At 41.5% G+C, this 21,631-nt stretch overlaps 1 protein-coding gene across 19 annotated transcripts in view; it reads left to right on the forward strand.

The window, feature by feature from the left end:
- The window catches only part of SYTL2 (synaptotagmin like 2), a 115,420-nt gene that overhangs the window by 33,455 nt on the left and 60,334 nt on the right, over positions 1-21,631 (forward strand). For 18 of the 19 annotated variants that reach the window (XR_004274331.1, XM_032295941.1, XM_032295942.1 and 15 more), the window contains exon 2: positions 16,693-17,183. Coding sequence is in view for 18 of the 19 variants with exons in the window: in XM_032295941.1 (XP_032151832.1) it covers positions 17,083-17,183 (101 nt within the window). In the remaining variant the exon portion in view is untranslated. Of the gene's footprint in view, positions 1-3,156; positions 3,894-16,692; positions 17,184-21,631 lie in introns of those variants that run through there. The other variant, XM_032295934.1, reaches the window with a different exon arrangement.

Genomic DNA, 21,631 nt, shown 5'->3' on the forward strand with positions numbered 1-21,631 from the left:
TTTCTAAAAAGGCTTTGCACTGGGCAGCAGGATGAAATTTTTCTCCAGTGTCTGCCTCTTCATCTGTTTCTCCCTAAGCTAGCTTGGTTATGATGTTGGCATTCATTTTGTCATTTGATTTTATGTCCATGAGAAAAAAAAATTGGAAGGCACTTGAGAGATCAGAGTCCAAATGCCTCATTTTAGAGGTGAGTGAAAGAGTTTCAGTTGTCAGTAGCAGAGCAAGGACCAGACCCGAGATCTTCAGCTGCACTTCTAGGCAGGGCACAGGCTGACCCTAACTAATGAAGTACCAATGAGCATTTGTGCCTGCCTTTGAAGGTGGTTTAAGGTTTGAGTAATACTCTTTCCCAGATCAGTGCAGGGATTTTTATTGTTCATGAGGGTTTAGGAGAAATAGATTTGCTGATGCTATAAAATCAGACTTCCTGCCTGCTCTCTACACTTTGAGTTTATTTATGTAAACTGCTAAATTGAGATCCCATAAAGAATAAAAATTCCTTTGTAACTGGTCTCATGTCACATCAAGTTTGACAACATTCTATCTTGCAAAGCTCAGTATTTTGGGTGTGTAGGGGTTTGGGGGAAACCCCAGCTCCTGTTTGCATCTTTGGGTTCCTTTGCAGGGCACTGTGTACCTGGCCCTTTCTTTCACCTTTACTGCTGTTCTTCCTATGATGTCAGAACTTTGGAGTTAGGTAGACATGAGTTCAAATCCCAACTGTGTTGCTTAGAAGCCATATGAATTTAATGAGGTCCCTTAAGCTCCATGAACTTCAGTTTCCTAATCGGTAAATTACAGGTGATGGTGCCTACTTTGCTGGTTTTCCTTATGATGTAGAGAAAATGTGTGTAAAGATGGGAAAAGGCACTGGATAAAGATTAAATGTCAGTTCCTTCTCTAATTCTTCAATAAAATTCAAGTCCTACCAATTAATTGCATTAATTTAGTTTTTTATTTTCTATAATATATGCACATACCTTTTAATGTTATTAGTAGTTAATAAGGCTTTTTGGTTTTCCATATATTATCACATTATTTCTTGCTGTCTTTCATCTGAATTTCCAAGGCTTGAGAGTTTTTAGACAGTTTCGTGTATAATTTGTTCCTTTTGGAGATTTTCCTTCCGCTTGGTAAAAGAGAAAACCTCACAGTTGGATATCATTTCTAAGTTTGAATTGCCTTTTTAAGAACTATGGTTTAGTTGGTTTAAAGAGAGCTTTTTCAGGGACAATTTTAATAAATATTTTTCAACTCTGCAAAGATTACAAATCTGAATAGCTATATATTTTTTTCTAATAAGGCAAAGGCTTAGAGATAATTTACTTTCTTTTTTGAATAGAGAAAACATTTATTGAAAAAATAAATTTCTGGTCTTTTGGAATAACACTATAAAGTGAATGTGGTACTTTGATGGAATTTGGAACAATATCACCAAACATTGAGTGGAGGCACAGGTCCAGTGCTGGAAATACAGAGGAGATGAACATGGCATCTTCTCCTTCCAGGAGAGCTCAGACTGATAAAGGAGACTGATAAGGAAACAGACAGTTGCAATATAATGCCAGTCCTGTGAGACAAAAGAGGAGGAGACTCTTAACAGCACTTATGAGGAAGGGGCTAGACTCATCTTCTGACAGGAGGTGACACCTGGACTGTGTCTGGAAAGATGGCTGGGAGTTTAAGAAGCTGGAGAAAGACCTTGCAGGCAAAGGGAGCTTGCATGTTCCAAAGACACAGAGGTATGAAAGGTAAGTGTAAGGAAGTGGAGAGGAAGTCAAGGTACAGATCTGGAGGGGCTAATGTAACACTGACCGGTTTGAATTTTATCCTGAAGTCAGTGAAGCCATTGACTGTACCTCCCAAGGAGTCTTACACCAGCAGAAGACCTTAGAGGTGAGAATTGAGCCCTCTTGTTTTTGCAGATGTGGAAACTGATGCCAAGGAAAGGGAGGTGAAACACTCATGGCCATACAGAGAATTAGTGGCTGATAACCTATGTCTTTTATACAGTGGGAAGTAGGAAGTGGGGAACCTTCCCAAGGAAATTTCAGTGTTGACCTTATGAAGGCAGATTCTCATAGGAATATCTGGCCAAGGATTTATCATGGGGACTTCATGGTTTGGGGTAATGACCCCAGCATGCCTTTTGCATATTATTTCCTTTAAAGGAAAGGCCATCACTAACAAGAAATGCTCTTTGGCTATTTTTAGGCTGTGTGGTAGGGGGAATTAGTGGAATTCCTAAGGTTAGTTCCAGCTGTTTTTCTCCAAAAGGCCAGCTGAATATTTTATGAAATTTGCTCATTAGGGCTTTTATCTTTCTGTGAGACAATGTGCTGAGTCTGAGAGCTCAGGCTGGCTTGAGGTATAAGTAAGGGGACTGGAGTTTGGGGAAAACAAACTAGCTGGGCTGGTTGCTGCCCATTTTGATATTACTGTTAAATGGAGTTTTAGATATGGTTGGTCATTCTCCTGACTTCGTACACATAGTGAAGGTCCTTCTGGAATATGACAACTATCATGAAGGATGACTAGATTTTGCAGATTCAGAAACATAATGCCTGAGCAGAGTTGGCGCTGATTGATTGGTGTAACTCCCATGTAATAGTACCTTTTACTCAGTAATATCACCTTATAGGACTTCATAGATAGCAAGTCAGATATTCCTTAAGACTTCTGAAATGGAAGCATGCTTGTGGTTATTTGTTATCTACAAGTAGAATACCACTTCCTATTGTGTCTCAGGGACTATATATATGAAGGTAGGTGAAGTAAAAACATTCTTCATATCTTCTAGACTGTTCTATGAACCTTTCCTCTTACCCAAATTTATGGGCGTCTGCTTAGAGATCATGCTATGTTAGAAGAACAGCCAATCAGCCGGGTATGGTGGCTCATGCCTATGATTCCAGCACTTTGGGAGGCCAAGGCGAGCGGCTTGAGCTCAGGAGTTTGAAACCAGCCTGGGCAGCATGATGAAACCTCATCTCTACCAAAAAATAAAAAAATTTAGCCAGACGTGGTGTCATGTGCCTGTAGTTCCTGCTACTTGGGAGGCTGAGATGAGAGGATCCCTTAAGCCCAGGAGGTGGAGTTTGCTGTGAGCTGAGATTGTGCACTGCACTTTAGCCTGGGTGAAAGAACAAGACCCTGTCTCAAAAAAAATAATAAAAATGTATAAATATATTTGTATAATGTCTTGCACTTTACAAAATGTCTTTTCATACATGGTCTCATCAGCTCCCTGTGGTGATTCAGGAAGGAGGGTAGACAATGGTTAGTCTCAATTTTAGAGATAAGCAAACTAAGGCTCAAGCAAATGCTATTTGTGGTTACCAAGCTAGTAAGTGGGAAATCAGATTTCAAACCAGATCTTGTGACTTTAAGTCTTATGTTCTTTTCCTTCATGACACTGCCAACTAGACTGAGGAAAAAGGGCCAGGTTTCTCCTATAGCATAAAAGTGGTTCAAGGAATGCCTTGAAAGCAAGGGAATTCTGTTGCATACACAACCAAGGAATGAAGGAGAATCCACAGCATGGAGTTTCTAAACAGGATGGAATAAACATGAGCTTTGTCCCCCCCATGTCTGAAACAACAGTTATCTGAGCTAGAATTTAGTGACATTAAAACAACAGTATATAACTTATGCTAATGAAAGAAATACTAATTTATTACTTTATTACTGTTGGTTGGGATGAAGAGTAGTTTACATTCATTAACCAAAGACAATGGGTCTTGCCAAGTTTCCATTTTAAGAATTCTAATGAACGCTGATGATGACAAAGAGATCCAGTGTGCTTCTCCCCTGCTGTCTGAAGTATCTACAGATGAAACCATCCTTAGACTACACTCATTAGGAATCCTTGAGAGATGCTTCCAACACTTTGGTAACTGTGTTTTTTCCCACTACTATGTATAAGGTGCTATGTGGCTAAAAATGGACAAAAATCCTTCCCTCAAAGAGCCTAGAAGTGGGAATTTGATATGTCTATAAGTTATAAAATGTTAATTATTGAATAATTACTGTGTTGGGCACCTATATATAAGCATAAATTTTCTCTACAATCCAGTAAGAAAGGTATGATGCCCATTTTACAGAGAAGCTAAGTAACTTTTATAAGAGGGCCACATTTTATCCAGGTCTATCTGACTCTAGAGTTCAGGCTCTTTCCTACTTCAGATGAGAAATATCCAGGTAAGTATTATTAGGGGTCAGTGAAAGAGAAAATGTTGACAGCTTGTGGTAGGGGTATTTGTGAGGGGAAATGGGCTTCAGGAGCAGCTTCATGGAGAAATGTCATTTAAGCTGGGACTTGAGTGATAGGAAAGGTTTGGATGTGCACAGATATAAGGGAAAGACATTCCAGGTAGAGAGAATGGCATGAACAATGGTCTGGTGATGATAGTGTAGAGGTGATATGTGGGGAATGGATGAGCTGTAGTACAAGGGGTAGGAAGGGCCCTGTAGGAAAGAAGATTGGTTAGAGAACTTTGAATGAAATGAGAAGGATGCCAAAACCAGAGTAAGGAATTTGGATTTCTCTGCCATCAGAGAAGTGCTAGGGAAAGTTTTCAAGTCAAGGCTTGGAATGATGAAAGTAGAGATTTGGATATGAGTCTAGCTGGATTGTGTGTGGTAGACAGCAATGAGGAAGAACCAGGAGTGGATGAAGCCATGTTCAGGGACAATTACAAACCCCTACATGAGTGGTAGGCAAGGAGAGAAAGAGTTGTACTGGAGGAAGATTGCACAGGTTCAGTCTGGGAATGATTGGTTTTTAGGATGAGGAGAGGAAAGCATCCATGGTCACCTCAGAGTTACTTATGAGGATGTACTTAGTTACAGGTTCCAGGCAGCACACTGGGGATTTGTGTAGCAGATGCAGTATGAATCCAACAGCTATAACTTGACTTGAGCACACCCTGAGCATGACTGTATGGCAGATACACCTGAGTGTGTGTTCAGCGTTCTGAGCTAACGAATCTGGGAGTGGCCAACCTGGAGATCTATTCCTTACCTATGAGGAACATCTGAGCTCCCAGCTGTCCTAAGAAATGAGGCCCTTTGTTTTGGGTTAAATGATGGTTGCCAGGTGGAGGTTGTTAGGGGGAAGGATACTAAGTGAAAATCCTATATAAACTGTGTTTTTGCAAGTGCTTGCGGTTCTCCTGCCCAGCCTACCACCACAGGCCTGTGCAGTTATTCTGCCCAGCTTGCTGCCACTGGACTGGTGGTTCTCCTGTCCACTGCTACTGGACTCTCTCCCCTGTATGTAAGCCCCTGATAAAGCCCCATGTTTCATTTGCTGGCTTTGGGTCTCTTCTTCAGCCTTTTAAACTGAGTGCCATTCCTGCTAGAGTCAATAGGGGTTTGGCATAACTCAGAGATGGACTCAGAGATGAATAAGTAACATTGTGTCCTCAGACTGTGTATTACTTTTCTATTAGTGCTGTGATGAATTTAAGGGCTTAAGATAACACAGACTTATTATCTTACAGTTCTAGAAGTCAGAAGTCTAAAATGATTCTTACAGGCTAAAATCAAGAGATCAACAGAGTTGAGTTCCTTCAGGAGGCTCTAGAGGAGAATCTGTTTCTTTGCCTTTTCCAGCTGCTAGAGGCTGCCTGCATTCCTTGGCTCATGACCCCTTCCTCCATCTTCAAAACACATTACTCCAACATTTTAATCCTCCTATCTCCTCTCTCTCCTTTTTACTATCCTAATTCCTTCTTATAAGGATCTTGTGATTACACTGGGCCTCATTAGATAATCTAGGATTATCTCCCCATCACAAGGTTCTTAATAATACCTACATTTTTTTTTTTTTTTTTAACTATGTAAGGCGGCATATCTTCAGGTTCCAGGGATTAGGATGTGGACATCTTTGGAGGACCATTATTCTGCCTACCATAGAATTAACATATTTATGAAAGATAACTTATCCAACTTTTTTGGTACAGCCCTTTTTTGGCTTTTTCTGTATTCCATTGAATTGTTTTGCTTTTTTTTCTCTCTGATCTTTTTTTTTCCTTTCCTTCATTTACTCAATAAATGAGGCACCTGCTATACGCCAGGTACCCTGCTATGTGCTGGAGACACAGGTTACCAAAGCCTTTCTGCCCACTTCTGGAGGAAGCTAGAGGACATTCCTGCAGAACCAGAGACCAAGATGTCAAACTCTTGGCTTTTGATTCTCTGAAGCTGGGATCCAGGCCTAGGATGGAAAGATGTAAGAGAATACTTGTGTGTGATAAATGAGATCCTTTCACCCAACTTTTCTCCTACCAATACCCCATCTCGAATTTAGAAGATTTTTAAAAAATCTCAAAGGTCTCTGCAGTGTGGGTAGGAGAGTGTGTGGTCACAGAAACCAAAAATTTGACTCATTCTTAAAATGGGTGGGAGGTTGGAGACTAGGTAACAGTCCAGCAAGGTAAATATAAAAGGCAGCAGCAGTACTACTCCAACCTCATAATGGCATGGAAAAGTGATTGAGATAGTGAAATGTTGGGGATTTATTTATTGTCATCAGGTGTTTATGAAGCACTTATGGTGTCACAGGCCATTTTACTTACAGCGTAATGTCATCCTCGTGGTAACCTTGTAGACCTGTTTTGCCGCCCACATTGAACAGATGGAGAAACAAATGAGAGTCATTAGGGAAACTGCCAAAGAACTAATAGATTAATCCACTTACAATTATCTTTTGACTCCAAAGCCACAGTGTATTTGACTACATCACAACACTTATTCTATTAGGGATACAGAAAATGAATATGGTAGACATTATTTACATGCATCAGTTTCAAAATCAGTGTCTCTTTAGGGAATGGAGAGGATGAAGGAAGATCTTGCATACAGTAGGAACTTGATGCATCTTTAATGGGGCAGTTTGGCCTGACCAGAGCGAATTGGGCAGGTCTGGAACTAGGGTTAGGCAGGTGAAGTGCCTAGGGCACAAAGTCTTTGGAGACAAGGTCATGCAAGTGCTGATGCTCACTTGTAGCACCCTGATAGTGAGTGTCTCCTTAATTATGTGCCTGGGTGTCTTACTCTTAAGGAGATATCCATTCTCAGGGTGCTTCAGGTGCAGTATGCTGAGCTCAAATGACTTTGCCTCTTTATTTTTCCTGCTCTGGGTGCCTTGCTTGCTTCACCTATAGGTCCTGGATTTGAGCAGAAGCTGGAAGTGGGAGACAACCTGGAAATTGTTTTAATTCTGGCTGCATATTACAATCATCTGGGCACCATTCTGAAAAATATCCTAGGTGGGAATCTCACTCCAGACCATTTAAATCAGAATTGTTGGGGGGAGAGGGAGGCCTGGGCACTGGAATTTTTAGGAAAATCTTTTCAGATGATGCTAATATACAGCCAGTTTTTGGAACCCCTGAGTTTGTAGATTTGGGGAGAGTCCCTCATTCCCAGTCTGGTTAGGAATGTACATGATTGTACCAAAAGTGAGGCTTTGTCACTTTGAGGCTTTCTGTGGTCCTTTAAAAGTCTTATCTGGTGATGGCTACAGTTCAGTTAATTTTATGATCCTCAGTTTAATTCCAGCCTAGTTAATAAATCAGCTTGATCTTCCACTCCCTTCCTTTGAATTTGAAACCTAGAAAATAATTAAATCTGGTATTCATCTGTAATTTGGGCTGTTATCAGGGTTCTGCTTTTAGGGGTGCTGTGAAGTGCAGCCCAAACCATTTATTAGCCAGTTTGCAAGTCCTTATTTATGTTGAAATTGTATATGTCCTAGAGGGAAAAGGAGATATTCTCTGCATGTCCTAGCTCTAATGTTAGGCAGTTGTGTAACCTTAAGCAATTGGTCTCTTTTTCATCGCAGATTCCTCATCCTTGCAAAGAATTAGTTATGACTCTATGATTTGGCTGTTACTTTATTTTGTGTATTTTCTCTTGTCACTGCTGAAAATAATTGATATACAAATGTGCATGTTTAAGTTTGACTAATTGCTGTGCTCCATCTAGTCATCAGCCATGTCTGACCTATTGAGAATCCTTTACAATTGTGATTCCCAAAGTTACCCAAGCATCCACATCATGTGGGAACATTTTAGAAAATGAAGATTCCTGGACATCAGCCCTGAAGATTTGATTCAGTAAGGCTTGAGCAATATCTGGGAATCTGCTGCTGATCAGCCAGATTTGAATACTGTTTATTGAAGCAATCATGAACATAATGAAAGTGATAGCACTCTCAATTTAGATGTCACTATAGATTGTGCTGTTGACAGAGATCATACTTTTCTTCAAGGAAGCCTTCCCTGGCTCCCCAAGAATATGGCAAATCCTCTGGTTAAAAGTTTTATAAGCCCACTGCCCTTCTGCTCTGTTGGACTTCTTGGGCTTGTTCAGTTTTTGCCCTCCTTTCCAGAATCTAAACTCTCTGAGGGAGGGGACTGCATACATTTTCAGAACTTTTGGTGCCTACAAATTACCCTCTTCCAGAATGAGATCTGGGCCTGGGGTGGATGCTGCCATTCCAAGAAGACAAGAAGTTTCTCTCTGGTATTTTGAATTTAGGCAAGCCTCTTGGTGCTTCCCAAACTGTATAATTAGTAAAGGATATTGTGGGTTTTACAGCAGCACCATGCACTATCAGAATTCTGTTCTACATGGCTTAAAGTCTTTCGTGATGTGCTGTAAAGATACATCACCCCTTTTGTAGACTGCCATCCCTTCTACATAGGATTTGAATTTTCAGCCCAGGTATGAAGTTTAAAATGAATTTTCAGCCGCCCATTTTCTCAGATCCTTTCTTTCTTTACTGTTTTTGTTTCTTAGAATACTGATCAAGGAAATGTAGATTAAAAGGATTGTTCTAGCACATTTACTAAGATGGGCAAGCATGAAAAACTCAGGTTCAAATTCCCACCACTCTGACACTTTAGACCTCTTCAGGCCCAAACTTGGTCACTTGCCCATTTACACCGTGTACTCGAGTTACCACCCTTCTTTTTGAACACCTTCATGGTTTTAAGGTCTATTGCTCTTGCCCAGAATGCCCACCTCCTTCTCTAATTCAGCTTTCAAGGCTCACCTCATCTTACCTCCTTCCTAAATCTCTGTGGCCTACCTGACACTTGGTGTGTGCTACTACTAAGACCTTTCTTAGTAGTTGACATAGTTGTATGAGGGTTAGTTGTGTGTGACACTGTCTCCTCACATAGCCCATTATCTTGCCCTTGGTTGGGTCTTGGTTAACATATTTTATTCCTGTGGGTATTGTGAGTTTAAACTTGAGGACTAGCAATTGCAGAAAATGAGCTTTTCAGAAATCCAAGGATATTATTGTTAGGTTTGAATATGAAATTAAGGAGTAGGGGGAATTGTCATATATAGGTAGCCTTTCTTCCTGTCTTTCCCTTTTCATTCATAATTTGAGACCACCAAGCCAGTTTCCAGAAGATATTAGCTGTCTGCTGCTATCTATATTAGCCTGGACCTGGAGGAGATGAATGAAGTAGAAAATGGCTTCCATCTTTGGAAGAATCCTCACAAAACTGAAAGCGTTGTAACTTGAGATGGCTGTTCATTTTAAATTTTCAGTTGCTCTATAAAAAGTGACAACCTAGTATTGGATAGCGTATCCATTCTTATTCTCTTTATATCCTTTCCTTAGTTCACTTCTTTATGAAGAGGTTCATTTTGTTTGTTCATTCAACTGTTATTTTTAAGAGACTACTTTGAACCAGTTACAAGTTAATTCTTTCCTCTCAAGAAGCCCAATTTAAGCAACACATTACATTGAGCAATGTATGTATTTTTAAAAATAGAATGCTGAAAGCTCTGACCACACAGAAACAAAGTATTCATGTAGCATTGTTTCCCAGCTCTGCATGGGCAAAGTTTGCTTTTCATATAAACACATTTCTGTGTACGCATATAACAAAACATTTTGATTGGGCTTAAACTTATAAAGTGTAGGTTCTTTTAGTAATAGTTTCTGGTTCTAGGGATTGATACCATTCTAAGAGGCTAGTAGGCGTGTATAAGTACCTGCATGGTGACACAGGTGACTTTTCCCCGTCTATCTCATGCTTGTCCTCTTTTGCATGTCTATTCATAAACGAAACCCAAAGGGCCTGATTTTTTTCTTTTCATTTCTTTTCTCTTCTGAGACACAGTCTTCCTCTGTCACCTAGGCTGGAGTGCAGTGGCGGGATCTCTGCTCACTGCAACCTGCACCTTCAGGGTTCAAGCGATTCTTCTGCCTCAGCCTCCTGAGTAGCTGGGTCTACAGGCATGCGCCACCATGCCCAGCTAATTTTTGTATTTTTTAGTAGAGACGGGGTTTCACCATGTTGACCAGGATAGTCTCAATCTCTTGACCTTGCGATCTGCCCACCTTGGCCTCCCAAAGTGTTGGCATTACAGGCGTGAGCCACTGCACCCAGCTGTCTAATCATTTTCTAATTCCTGACAAGTTGTCTTTAAAAAAGCATGCCATGCCTTGAGAGCCGATGCATGTTGCCCACGAGAAATGACAGAGTCAAATGTACAGAGGGAGGAAGAGCACGGTGAAAAGAGAACTGTCTAGGAATCGGAAAACTTGGGTTCTAGTCTCATCTTTGCCCCTAACCAGCCGTGTGATCTCTCTAAGAAGTAGGGGACTAGTGATGTAGTGAAAGATGAAAAATAGTGGCTTCAGAATCTTAAGGCTTGGGTTCAAATCACATTCTGGTTGAGTGGCCTTAGGCAAGTTATTTAACCTAAGCCCCAATGTTCTCATCCATGGGATGTGGAGAATACCTACCTGCATGGTGGTCAGAGTGGTTAAACTGAAATATACATAAAGGGCTTAGCACCACTTGTTCATTTTTCATTCTAGAGAGAATTGCCCAAGATCATGAGAGGCTTAGAAAACAACATATAAGGAATAGTTGAGAGAACAACAGTTTTCCCCTGCCAACTAAGAAGATGTGGGGAGAGCACAAAATCTTTTTTGTAACCTATTATGTGAAAGGGACAATAAATTAAATGTGGTTCAAGAGGGCAAGGTAAAATGGAACCAATGGGAAGAACTCAGGTCCAAGTCCAACCATCGTGCAAAGTGAGCCTGAGAAGTGGAGCAGCCCAGCTGTGCAGTAAGCAGCTTTGGGCATGGATGTCCTGGCAGTGTGATCTGATGACCACCAGTGTGGTACACTGGAGGGAAATCTTTATGCTGAGAGGGAGGTGAGGAAAGACTTTCTGATTGTCACATTCAACTTGTTCCATCTTCAGCATCTCCTTCCATCCTTCATTTGATGCTGCTGTGATCCTAGGAAGTTTACAAAGCATTTAGTTTTATACACGATGGTTTCATAAGCGTTCCACTGGGGATGAGCCTTCTTGTTGATCAGGGACTTTTTGTGCGGTGCCATTCTCCCCAGGTCAAGCATATTTGTTACTGCTCTTCTGCTGCCGCCCCAGATTTTTTTTTTTTTGAGGCCTTTATTCTTGATGTCTTGAGACTGTCGGAACAATTTGCCTCTCTTCTGAAATCCTCATCTTGTGAGAGTCACCACTTATGTAAGTTTTACACTCCTTTCCTGGGATCTGTGTAGGCTTTGGTACAACAATACTGTCTGGGAAAGGAGAAGATGCTGTCTGGGCTATCTGGGCCCCTCCTTGCAGCAGAGCCTGTTGGGAAGGAAATTTTGTTGTTAATTAGACTTTAACCTGGGATTAGGATTTTAATTGGAATAAGGGTTAGAAGCCCAGATCCACCCTTTGCCGCCATCACGGGCAATCACCAAGTATTTGGGGCCTTAGTTTTTCTCTCCTGCTTAACTTTGGACAGTTGACAAGAAGAGTATTGGCATTCATAGATATGGCATAGCAGGGCTGACATATGTAAAATATAAATTAAGCACAGTCCATATTTGGAGTCCTCCAATTTCCCTTTGTGCTGCTGTTCCTATCACTGCTCCTTATCCTTCTTTGTCCTCTGCAGTCTCCTGCATTCTCACCAGAGCCTCACAGTAATCTCCACAAGGAGGAGAATATACCCATCATATGTATGAGATAACCAAGACTTAGAGAAGTCATGCAACTTATTCAAACCACACTGTGATGTGAAAGACCTGGAGCTAGAACCCATTGAGTAATATGGACTTAGTTTCTCAATTATGGGCCCTAGAGCCATGTTCACATTCAGGGGAAATGGGAGCTCAATCCCCTTCCACCTGTGTTCATCATTTTTTTTTTCCATGAATACTTGAGTGCCTAGTAAGACAGTGGCAAGAGCTGAGGATACAAATTACTGGGAGACACAGGCCTGTTCATAAACTGGCAGGAGAGAAATGTGAGTAGACAGGGATTTGAGACTGTGTCATGAGCACTGTGACTGAGGAAGCCAGGTGCTAATTGAGCACTTAAGAGGGGTACCTAAGCTGGCTTGGAGGGGTTAGGGAAGACTTCTGTGCAGTAAGTGACATGTAATTTGAGACCTAACAGGTATTACCAGGGAAACGGTGTTCCAGGATGAAGGAACAGCATGTACAAAAGCCTGAAGGCAAGAAGAACTGGAAAATTTCAGAATGGCTGGAGCCTAAGAAAAAGAGCCTGGAGAGGAGAAGAGGTGCTAGTTCATGGAGTGTCGTACAGGCCACTTAAGGATTTTGAGCTTTAACCAAGAGTCAGTGCGAAGTTGGTGAAGGGTTTTAAGCTTGAGAATGTGGCTTGCTCAGAACTGAGTTTTAGAAAAATGACTTAGCATCATGCTGATTGGAGGATGTGTAGGAGAGGCTGAACCCAGGAAGAACTTAGCCCAAGAGCTCCTCCTGTGAACTGTGAACAATGGGTATATTCACTCCTACCCTCCCTTCCTTACTGAGGTTATTGTGAGGCTCTGGTGAGAATGCAAGACACTATAGTGGCCAAAATTCATCCCTCACAGTTTAGCACTGAAGTTGCCCTGCTTCTGACTACCAGCTGTGGGTTGGCGAGTCTCTTATGTTTAAGCAGAGAATGAGGGTCTACAGACAGAGGGGCTTTGTTCTGCCTGTCTGATTAGAGGAATCTGTGTGGAGAGGAGAATTAAATGAGATGTCAGTATCGGGTTGGCTTATTCTGACACAGCCAACAGCAAATATCAGTCTGACTGCACATACGCTTGATGGTGAATGCCCCGCTCAGCCTCACTCTCCTTGTGTGGAAAACAGAGATAATAAGACCTTCCTCAGGCCAGGTACAGTGGCACACACATGTAATCCCAGCACTTTGGGAGGCCAAGCCAGGCAGATCACTTGAAGCCAAAAGTTCAAGACCAGCCTGGAGAACGTGGCGAAGCTGCAGCTCTACCAAAAATAGAAAAATTAGTTGGGCATGGTGGCAGGCGCCTGTAATCTCAGCTACTTGGGAGGATGAGGCATGAGACTCACTTAAACCCAGGAGGTGGAGGTTGCAGTGAGCCAAGATTGTTGCATGGTACTACAGCCAGGGCAACAGAGCGAGACCCTGTCTCAATAAATAAGACCTACCTCAGAGTGTCTTTGTGAGGATTCCGTGAGGTATATATGTACAGTGCCATGTATGTAGAAGGGATCGAGTAAATGTTTGCTGCCTTTTTGTCTGGCTTTCTTAATGCAGCTCCATCTGAGAGTAAAAGCCAGAAGTCCTACTGTCCTCACAGGGCCTAATACAGTCTGACCCGTGTCCTTTCTGACCTCCTCTCCTTCTATTCTCCTGGTACACTCTGGTGTACCAGCACTGGCTGCCTGGCCGTTTCTTGAATGTGCCAGACAACTCCTGTCTCAGGACCCTGGGATATCTGCATGGCTTATTTCCTCATTGCTGTCACATTTTTGTTCAGATGTCACCTTCACTATGAGGCCTAACCACTTTCTTTAAATTTCGACTCTCCCTGAGTTATTATTCTCTTCCTTTCCCTCCTTTGTTTTCCTCCATAGTTCTCATCACTTTCCAGTGTGTTATAATTTAATTATTTAGTATTAAAAAACTTATTTCATTTTTATTATTTAGTTTGATCATCGTTTCCTTCCATTGGCATATAAGCTCCACAAAGGCAGGAAGTTTTTCTGTCTTGTTCTTTGCTGCACCTCCAATGCTCAGAATAGTGCCAGGCTCTCAATAAATCTTTGTCAAATGAGTGAGGGAAATGTTCGATTAGCTCCCATGCTGGACACTATCCAGAATATTAGGAGCTGGGCGAGCACCTGATGCTGAAGAGTCTTGAGTGCCCTCTGAGGGCTCTCCTACAGTTTCGTTGGGCACTGATACCTGCCTACCCAGTTAAAAGGAAAGGGTTCAAGCCCGTCACTCCTTTGTAAAGTGAGAACATTGCCCTTTGCCTCACTAACAGCCTATTTTAAGGGAGAACTTTTAACCTTTAGAGGCTTTGACACGGAAGCGCTAGTTAGCTGTATTCTACTTGAAGATACGGAAGCCAACATTGTCCATTCCAGCAACCCTGGCCAGTTACCGCTGCTAGCCGACCTACGGTTTTTGTTGTTGTTGTTGTTATTTTCTTCCTGTCCCTCACTCCTTGAATTTAAAGTCTCACATTAAACAAAATGGCAATGTAAGGCCTCATTGGGAACCTGGGTCAGTATGTGGCCTAAATCTATTTCTTTCCAGCCTTTGAGATCTAAGGAAGTTACTGCACATGAAGGAAAGAACTGAGATAGCCATCTTCTGGTGATACTGTATATTTGGATCAGGTTCATTTATTCATTTGCTCATTTGTTTATTTATTCACATTCAGAGACTCATAGTCTAGGAGAGACTGAGAGTAGATAATCACAGCAGTGGATGTATATGTAGAGGAGAAACCTTTTGTATCAGCAGGTTCCTGCTGCACGAATGTCGTATAACGACTCCCAAACCTTAGTGGCTTCCAACAACAAATATTTAGTTCCTCCTTTTTTACATCTGTAGGTCAGTGGGGATGCCTGCTTCTGGGCAGTCAGGCTCAGGTCTGTCCTTATAACTCTCTTTCTGGAACCCAGAATGAAGAGGCAATGGATAATTGGGACAAGCTTTTCTCATGGCATGTGGCAGGAGTACAAGAAGCCAGGTCAAACCACAAAAGCACATTTACAGCTTATGCTTGCATCACATTTGCTAACATTCCATCGGCCAAAGCAAGTCACAGGCCAAGCCCAGCATTAGGAGGATAGGGATGAATTCTTTGCTTACTCTAGTGGGAACATGATTATATAGTTCTGTTACAGGGAGGGAGTGAAGAGTTATGAATAACCATTGAATCTGCTACAGCTTTAACTTTGGGTATGGAAGTTACAGAGGCTTCATGGAGGTGGTAACTGATCTGTCTTGAAGGATAAGTAGTTTTCAAGATGAACAAGCAGGTAGTAGCATATACAAACACATACAAATTAAAAAGAAAATGAAGTAATTTCTTAATGTTTATTTGAGTAATTACTGTGGGGAGTATCCAAAGAGCTAGGGGAAATTTATACAAAGGTCAGTAGATTCCCTGTCAATGAAACCCAAACTTCATGGGGGAAGATCAGAAAGAGACATAATACAAAAGAGAAATATGTAACTAATTATAGTCTTATCAGCTTGATGGAACAAAAGCGTGAACTCAGAGGAAGCTAGGACATATTTTTAGTAGCTATTTTTGCTGCAGAATGTAAGACATGTGCTCTTTTTATATTCATTATTTCCTTTAATCTTTACAATCTATGAGGGACATCCTAATGTCAAGTACAAATGAGAAAACAGCCTCACAGTGGTCGGTAACTTGCCCAAGCACTTATAGCTAACAAGTGGTAGAAGGAGAACTTCCCAGTAATTCTGTTTTTCAAGTAATTAATTTATAAATTGTATTCATTAGTGTACATACTCTTTTGTTCTTAAGTGGGGCTGCTTTAAAAGTTACTAAAGATTTTTAGTGTCTACTGTATGTGCAGCGCTGCACTTGTTAAAAGTACCCCAACCTTGAGTAGATCACCTCTGAATTTCTGTCTGGCTGTGTCATTCTTGAGTTCTCACTTCCTTCCCATTACATGTGTATTTAAGCTGCTTCAAAGAAAATAGGATTCTTGCACATGGTGCAACTTAACAATCCTCACTTTGGATGGTGAGGTGTTTTGAAATTCTGCCTCTTCCTTCCCCCCATTTATATACACATACAGATAGGTGTTTTTCTCCTAAGAAATGAAGGGAGACAAGCTTGTTAAGTTCCTCTAGGTCAACAAAGATTAGTGGTGGGACTGGACAAAGAATAACAATTCTCATTCTTCTGGAAACTACCTCTACCTAATACTGGTTCTCCTGTTACTATGGAGCTCATATACAGTACAGTGGAATGTTGCTACTTGAGAAAAAGTAAGCATTTAAAATTTTTATTTCTAGTTTCTCACTTGACCCCCTGGTCTTACTGACCTTTAACATGAGTTTTTAGCCGAGCATCCCAGGAGTTTTCAGAGAAAGAACCAGTTCCTTTTTGCAACCATCCTTTATTCAGGTGGATTGTTAAACATTGACAAGCATTTTTGTGTGTTCTTCATCTTGGCAGTCTAGAATTGGGTTGAAGCATGTTTCATGACCCATTTACCATTTGCTCAGGAAGCCGGCTGAACTGGTTTTCTTCATCTCAGAGACCATCTTACCTGGCCATTTAAAAATCTTGTAATAATGAGCAGTGCTTATAGGAACTGACTCTCACTGGTGTTTGCTGTCTCATGATTCCCCAGGTAGGTGATGCTCTGATGCTTCTGCCTCTTATGAATTGACAACGGGAGCAGAGAGAGAATAAACTGTGTCTAAGACTGGACCAGAGAGGGAGCGTGCTGGGAGCCATCGTCAGAACAAGTGACCTGTCTGGCACAGAATACAGCATCCTTCTGAGAGCCTCTTCTCAACATTATCTCATGGACCACGAATTCCTCATGGGGAAGACTACTTAGGATCTTGCTATCAGCTGCCCTAAACTTCTGCTGAGCTACAATAAGACTTTTGCTGCAGAACTGAACAAGATATTTCATTTTTGTGTCTTTTGATCTTCCTGGTTGCATTTTTAGTTGTTCAGCCCTGAGAATTTTGAGCCACATTTGTTGCTATTATTTTTGCATGCACTTTTCAAAATGATTGACTTAAGTTTCCTGACTGAAGAGGAACAAGAGGCCATCATGAAGGTTCTACAGCGGGATGCTGCTCTGAAGAGGGCTGAAGAAGAGAGAGTCAGGTAAGAGGCCTTGGGCATTAGGGAAGGAAGAGGCAGTCTGTACGAAAATAGGACACTGCTTTCTTTTTTTTTTTTTTTTTTTTTTTTCCAACATAAGTGGTAGCTCTGACTCGGAGACTAAATTTATGGATTCCAATTTTAGGTTTACTTCCTGGACCAAACATTTTTCTTCTTTGGTGCCTCTTAATTTATCCTACTGGACTCTTATCAGAAATAGGGTCTTGATTAAAAACCTGACTAAATTCTTCTAACTTACTATTAAATACTAAGATAAAAATGAAATATATACAGCCACATACATCTACATTCGTGTGTGTGTGCAAATTTCTATCCAGTTAAAAAAACAGGGATCTACTTACTTTTAACTGAATCATAAACCGAATTAGAATTTAAAAATTTTTTTAGCATTTTGAAAAGAAAATAAAGTAGCTCACATTTCTGCATGCTTTCAGAAATGTTGGAATTGGTTTTAATAGCACAATTGAAAGTATTCTCTGAGCCAATTTTTATCTGTCTTGGGGCCAATAAAGAAGAGTGGCAACTTTGACACACTATCCTTGTTGGGTGGAACCCAAATGCTTCATGTCAACATTCCTGCTACTTTCATTCGCCTTTGTGGTCAAACAAGCACTAGACTAGGATGCTGAAGAACTTGACTTTGTTTAGGCCCTCCATTTACTGCCTGTGTAATCTTGGGCTTTGAAGGCAGTGACAGGTTTCCTGAATGTAAGTTAGTAGTACTAATTTTATGATTCTCACCCTAGGAATTATCTAAAAGAAGCATAAGCTATGTTCTTGCTTCCTGGGACACAGGACTATGAGTTATGGCTTTATTTTTACCATTTCTCATACTTTGACCTTGATTTAACATGGACAATTTATAAAGTTCACTTCAAACACTACAGAATGTCTGATTATGGCTACTAAAATAACTTCTATATAGATAGTATTTAACAAGTTGCAAAGGGCTTAACATGCCCATTATATTTTATGAGCTCACACATTCTTTTGCAGTTGGTGGGTGGAGTGGAGTGGGATATAATTACCTCATTTGATGTGTGAGGAAGTTGACTTTGAGACAAGTCAGGTGACTTGCCCAGTATCACACAACTGGTAGGTGTCAGAAGTGAGAATCAAATCCCAGTCTTAGGTACTCATTTGTTAACGTCACCTCCTCTCTCTGAGTAAACAGTAACAGAAAGGCCATCCCAGGACATGACAGTGAGATAGGGGCTGGCTGTCATGGTGTGAAGTAGGATACTGAGCTATGATGACAGCAGTGGCTGTAGGTAGTGGGGATCATGCCGCTCCTCCCAGGTCACTTGCAATGCTTGACACACCTGGATGGGGCTCTGCTGCCCCTTCTCAGCAAGTGGTGTGCCTTGAACAGTGTCCCCAGGAAAGGTGAAGGACTGATACTAACCCGGGCGTTAGAGCCTCTCGGTAGCATTAATTCTCTACCCTTTCATGAAAGTTTGTAAAGCCCTTTCATGAATGTTATCCTCTTATGTTCCTCACAGCAGCCCTGACATTGGGCAAAGCAGGGACCATTGCACCCATTTAGGAGTAAGGGCGGAGCTGGGGGAGCATAGAGAAAATACTGATTCTTTCAGCATAAGGGAAAATGGAACTTCCTTTATCCTCTCAAAAGACAAGATGGGGGAAGGACTTAGAAAATAGAAGAGCTGGGACTGCACTGAGTTCCTCTTTCCACCTCAGGATGTGGGCCTGTGCATTTCGGAGAGGTGTAAGTACCTTTGATTCCTCGTGCTCAGGAGGTGTTATTTATGGTCTGCAATTCTCCCCCTCTAGATAGCTTACAAGGAGAGAGCCTGTTTTCCTTCCTTCCCTCCCTTCTATCTTTTCTTGGCACCTGGGATTCCAAGCTGCTGAGTTTTGCCTGTAGTTTTGTGATTCTGTCTAAATAGAGTGAAGGTGTTTCTTGGGCACTTGGCATTGGTTGATGAAAATATCCTCAAAAAATGCAAAGCTCTTCCTGGAACTGGGCCTTGTAAGGGGTGTGAGTGTGTACCCCCTGGCATCAGGCAGTCTATAACTACAGCAAAAATGGTGTGAGTCCTTTCCTAGTGTTGGTTTTGCAGATGCTCCTTCTGTCTGTTGTTTCAGAGGGTGCCCCAGCAGCTGCCACTGGTGCTGCCTTTGTGCTCTGCCTTTGTGAATGAATGATAGGAAGAAGGCTTACGTTGCTGAAAAACCTGGTGTGAGTCAAGCTGTATCTACCATCACTTTCCCAAGAGACTTTCTAGTTAGGCAACGTGCACCTCATGTGGACTTAGACATGGGCAGCTTCAGGACCCTGGGGCTGGGGAGCAGTGACTGTGTATAGAGAGACAGCAGACCTACGAATTGTGGACCCTGGAAAAGGCCCAACTCGCGGCCTGACCCCCTCTTTGCTTTAGGCCTGAAGGGACTTGTGGGGATGGTTTGGAGTCTGTTCTGCTCTTGAGATGGTAGAAGCGGAACTGGATCTCTGAAAATGTTACTCCATGGGCTTTTGTTTGTCAGCACCTTTTCCATTCTGTTGCTGTTTGTCTTCGCCTCTTCCACCAGAGCCCAACAGCTCTGAGAGTTTTTGTGGTGTTGATCCATGTCAGTCATTTTACAGAAAAAGAAGATAAAGCCCAGAGAGGGTAAATGACTTGCCTGGGTTCACACAGCAAGTCAGTGCCAAAGCTGTGATGAGAAAAGCTTTTGGGCCGGTGCTTTTCCCTCCGTCCTATGCTGCCCATTGTTGTTATTTCTTCAGAAAAGAACAGTATGGGTTTGATCGTGAGAAAAAAAAAAAAAAAAAAAACAACCTCTGCTGCATGGAACTGAGTTAAAACTGACATGACTTTGCATCTCATTCCCACCACTAATGAACTGTGTTTCCCTGGGCAAGTTTTTTAACCTCTTTGAGCCTCAACTCAGAGTGGGCATGACCATAATACTAAATTCAAAAGATTAAAGTCAGGATTAAGTAACATAATTTTTAGGAAGTGAGAGATAGGGAGAAGTTTGGTAAAGGATACACAATTACAATGACCTGATCACTATATGTTATATGTATCATAACATTACTGTTAGGCTGGGCGCGGTGGCTCAAGCCTGTAATCCCAGCACTTTGGGAGGCCGAGGTGGGTGGATCACGAGGTCAAGAGATCGAGACCATCCTGGTCAACATGGTGAAACCCCGTCTCTACTAAAAATACAAAAAATTAGCTGGGCATGGTGGTGCGTGCCTGTAAGCCCAGCTACTTAGGAGGCTGAGGCAGGAGAATTGCCTGAACCCAGGAGGCGGAGGTTGCGGTGAGCCTAGATTGCGCCATTGCACTCCAGCCTGGGTAACATGAGTGAAACTCCGTCTCAAAAAAAAAAAAAAAAAAATTACTGTTTCCTTGTGAATATATACCATTCTTATTTGTCAATTAAAAATAATGTTTAATCTTCCTGGCACATAATATGTGATAGATACATTTTAATTCCTTTATTCACCACTCTACCTATACCACCCAAAAGGGACAGAAGATCCTAGTTAATAGACTGATTCCTTAGGAAATTACTCCTAGAACTCTTAATTATTTAATGTAATAAAACTTAATTGAGTACCTATTAAGTACAAGGAAATGCTCTGGACAATGATATGGAGAAAATTCTATGGTGATTGAAAACATGGCCCCAACTCTCAAGGAATTTACTATCTAATGGCCTTTATCCATTTAATGGATTATCAATTGCAAATTTAAAATCTAAATTTTGTTTCCCTAACATGACTTTACAATGCCTCAGCCCTCCTGGGTGTTATTCAGCTTAGAAACACATAATGTAATTACAATATCAGCCCAATCAAAACATCATTAGAAAGGCCAATTTATTACTAAAATTCAGACTTTTCTTTTAAATATTAATATTTTATAGACTTTGGAGTGTAACTCTTCCCATAGCCACGAGGATGTCACTAATGCATATACCACTGTTTCCCACAAGACCAGACACCACATCAGGGTGGATTCATTCTTTCACTTCCACCCCTGTTTTGTGTCTTCTCTCCTGCTGCCCTGCCCCACCTTTAAGGAAACATCACCATACAGACACATACGTAGTTTTAGTCTTTTATGGTTTGAAAATCACACACTGAAAAGGTGGCGTTTCCTGTACTTTGCATCACACTGCCAGCAGGAAATTGCTGCTCATGTCTGTCTGTACACCACCACCAGCACTGCGTCCCCCACTCCCGTTTACACACAACCACATCTACGGCGATGGGCGTTTTTGCAGTAGATATGATCTCAACTGCCACCACATCTTATGATTCTCAGCTGCTTCCTTAAGACCTTGTTTTTTTTTTTTTTTTAAAGAAGGCAGTTGTCACTGAAGAACTAATTTCTAGGACCTCTCATGCTGTTTCACTGTCAAAGCAAAGGGGAAAGGAACGAATATTTGTCAAG

This window comes from Sapajus apella, unplaced genomic scaffold (assembly GCF_009761245.1).
Source record: "Sapajus apella isolate SASKATOON/1434 unplaced genomic scaffold, GSC_monkey_1.0 scaffold34, whole genome shotgun sequence".
NCBI lineage: Eukaryota > Metazoa > Chordata > Mammalia > Primates > Cebidae > Sapajus > Sapajus apella.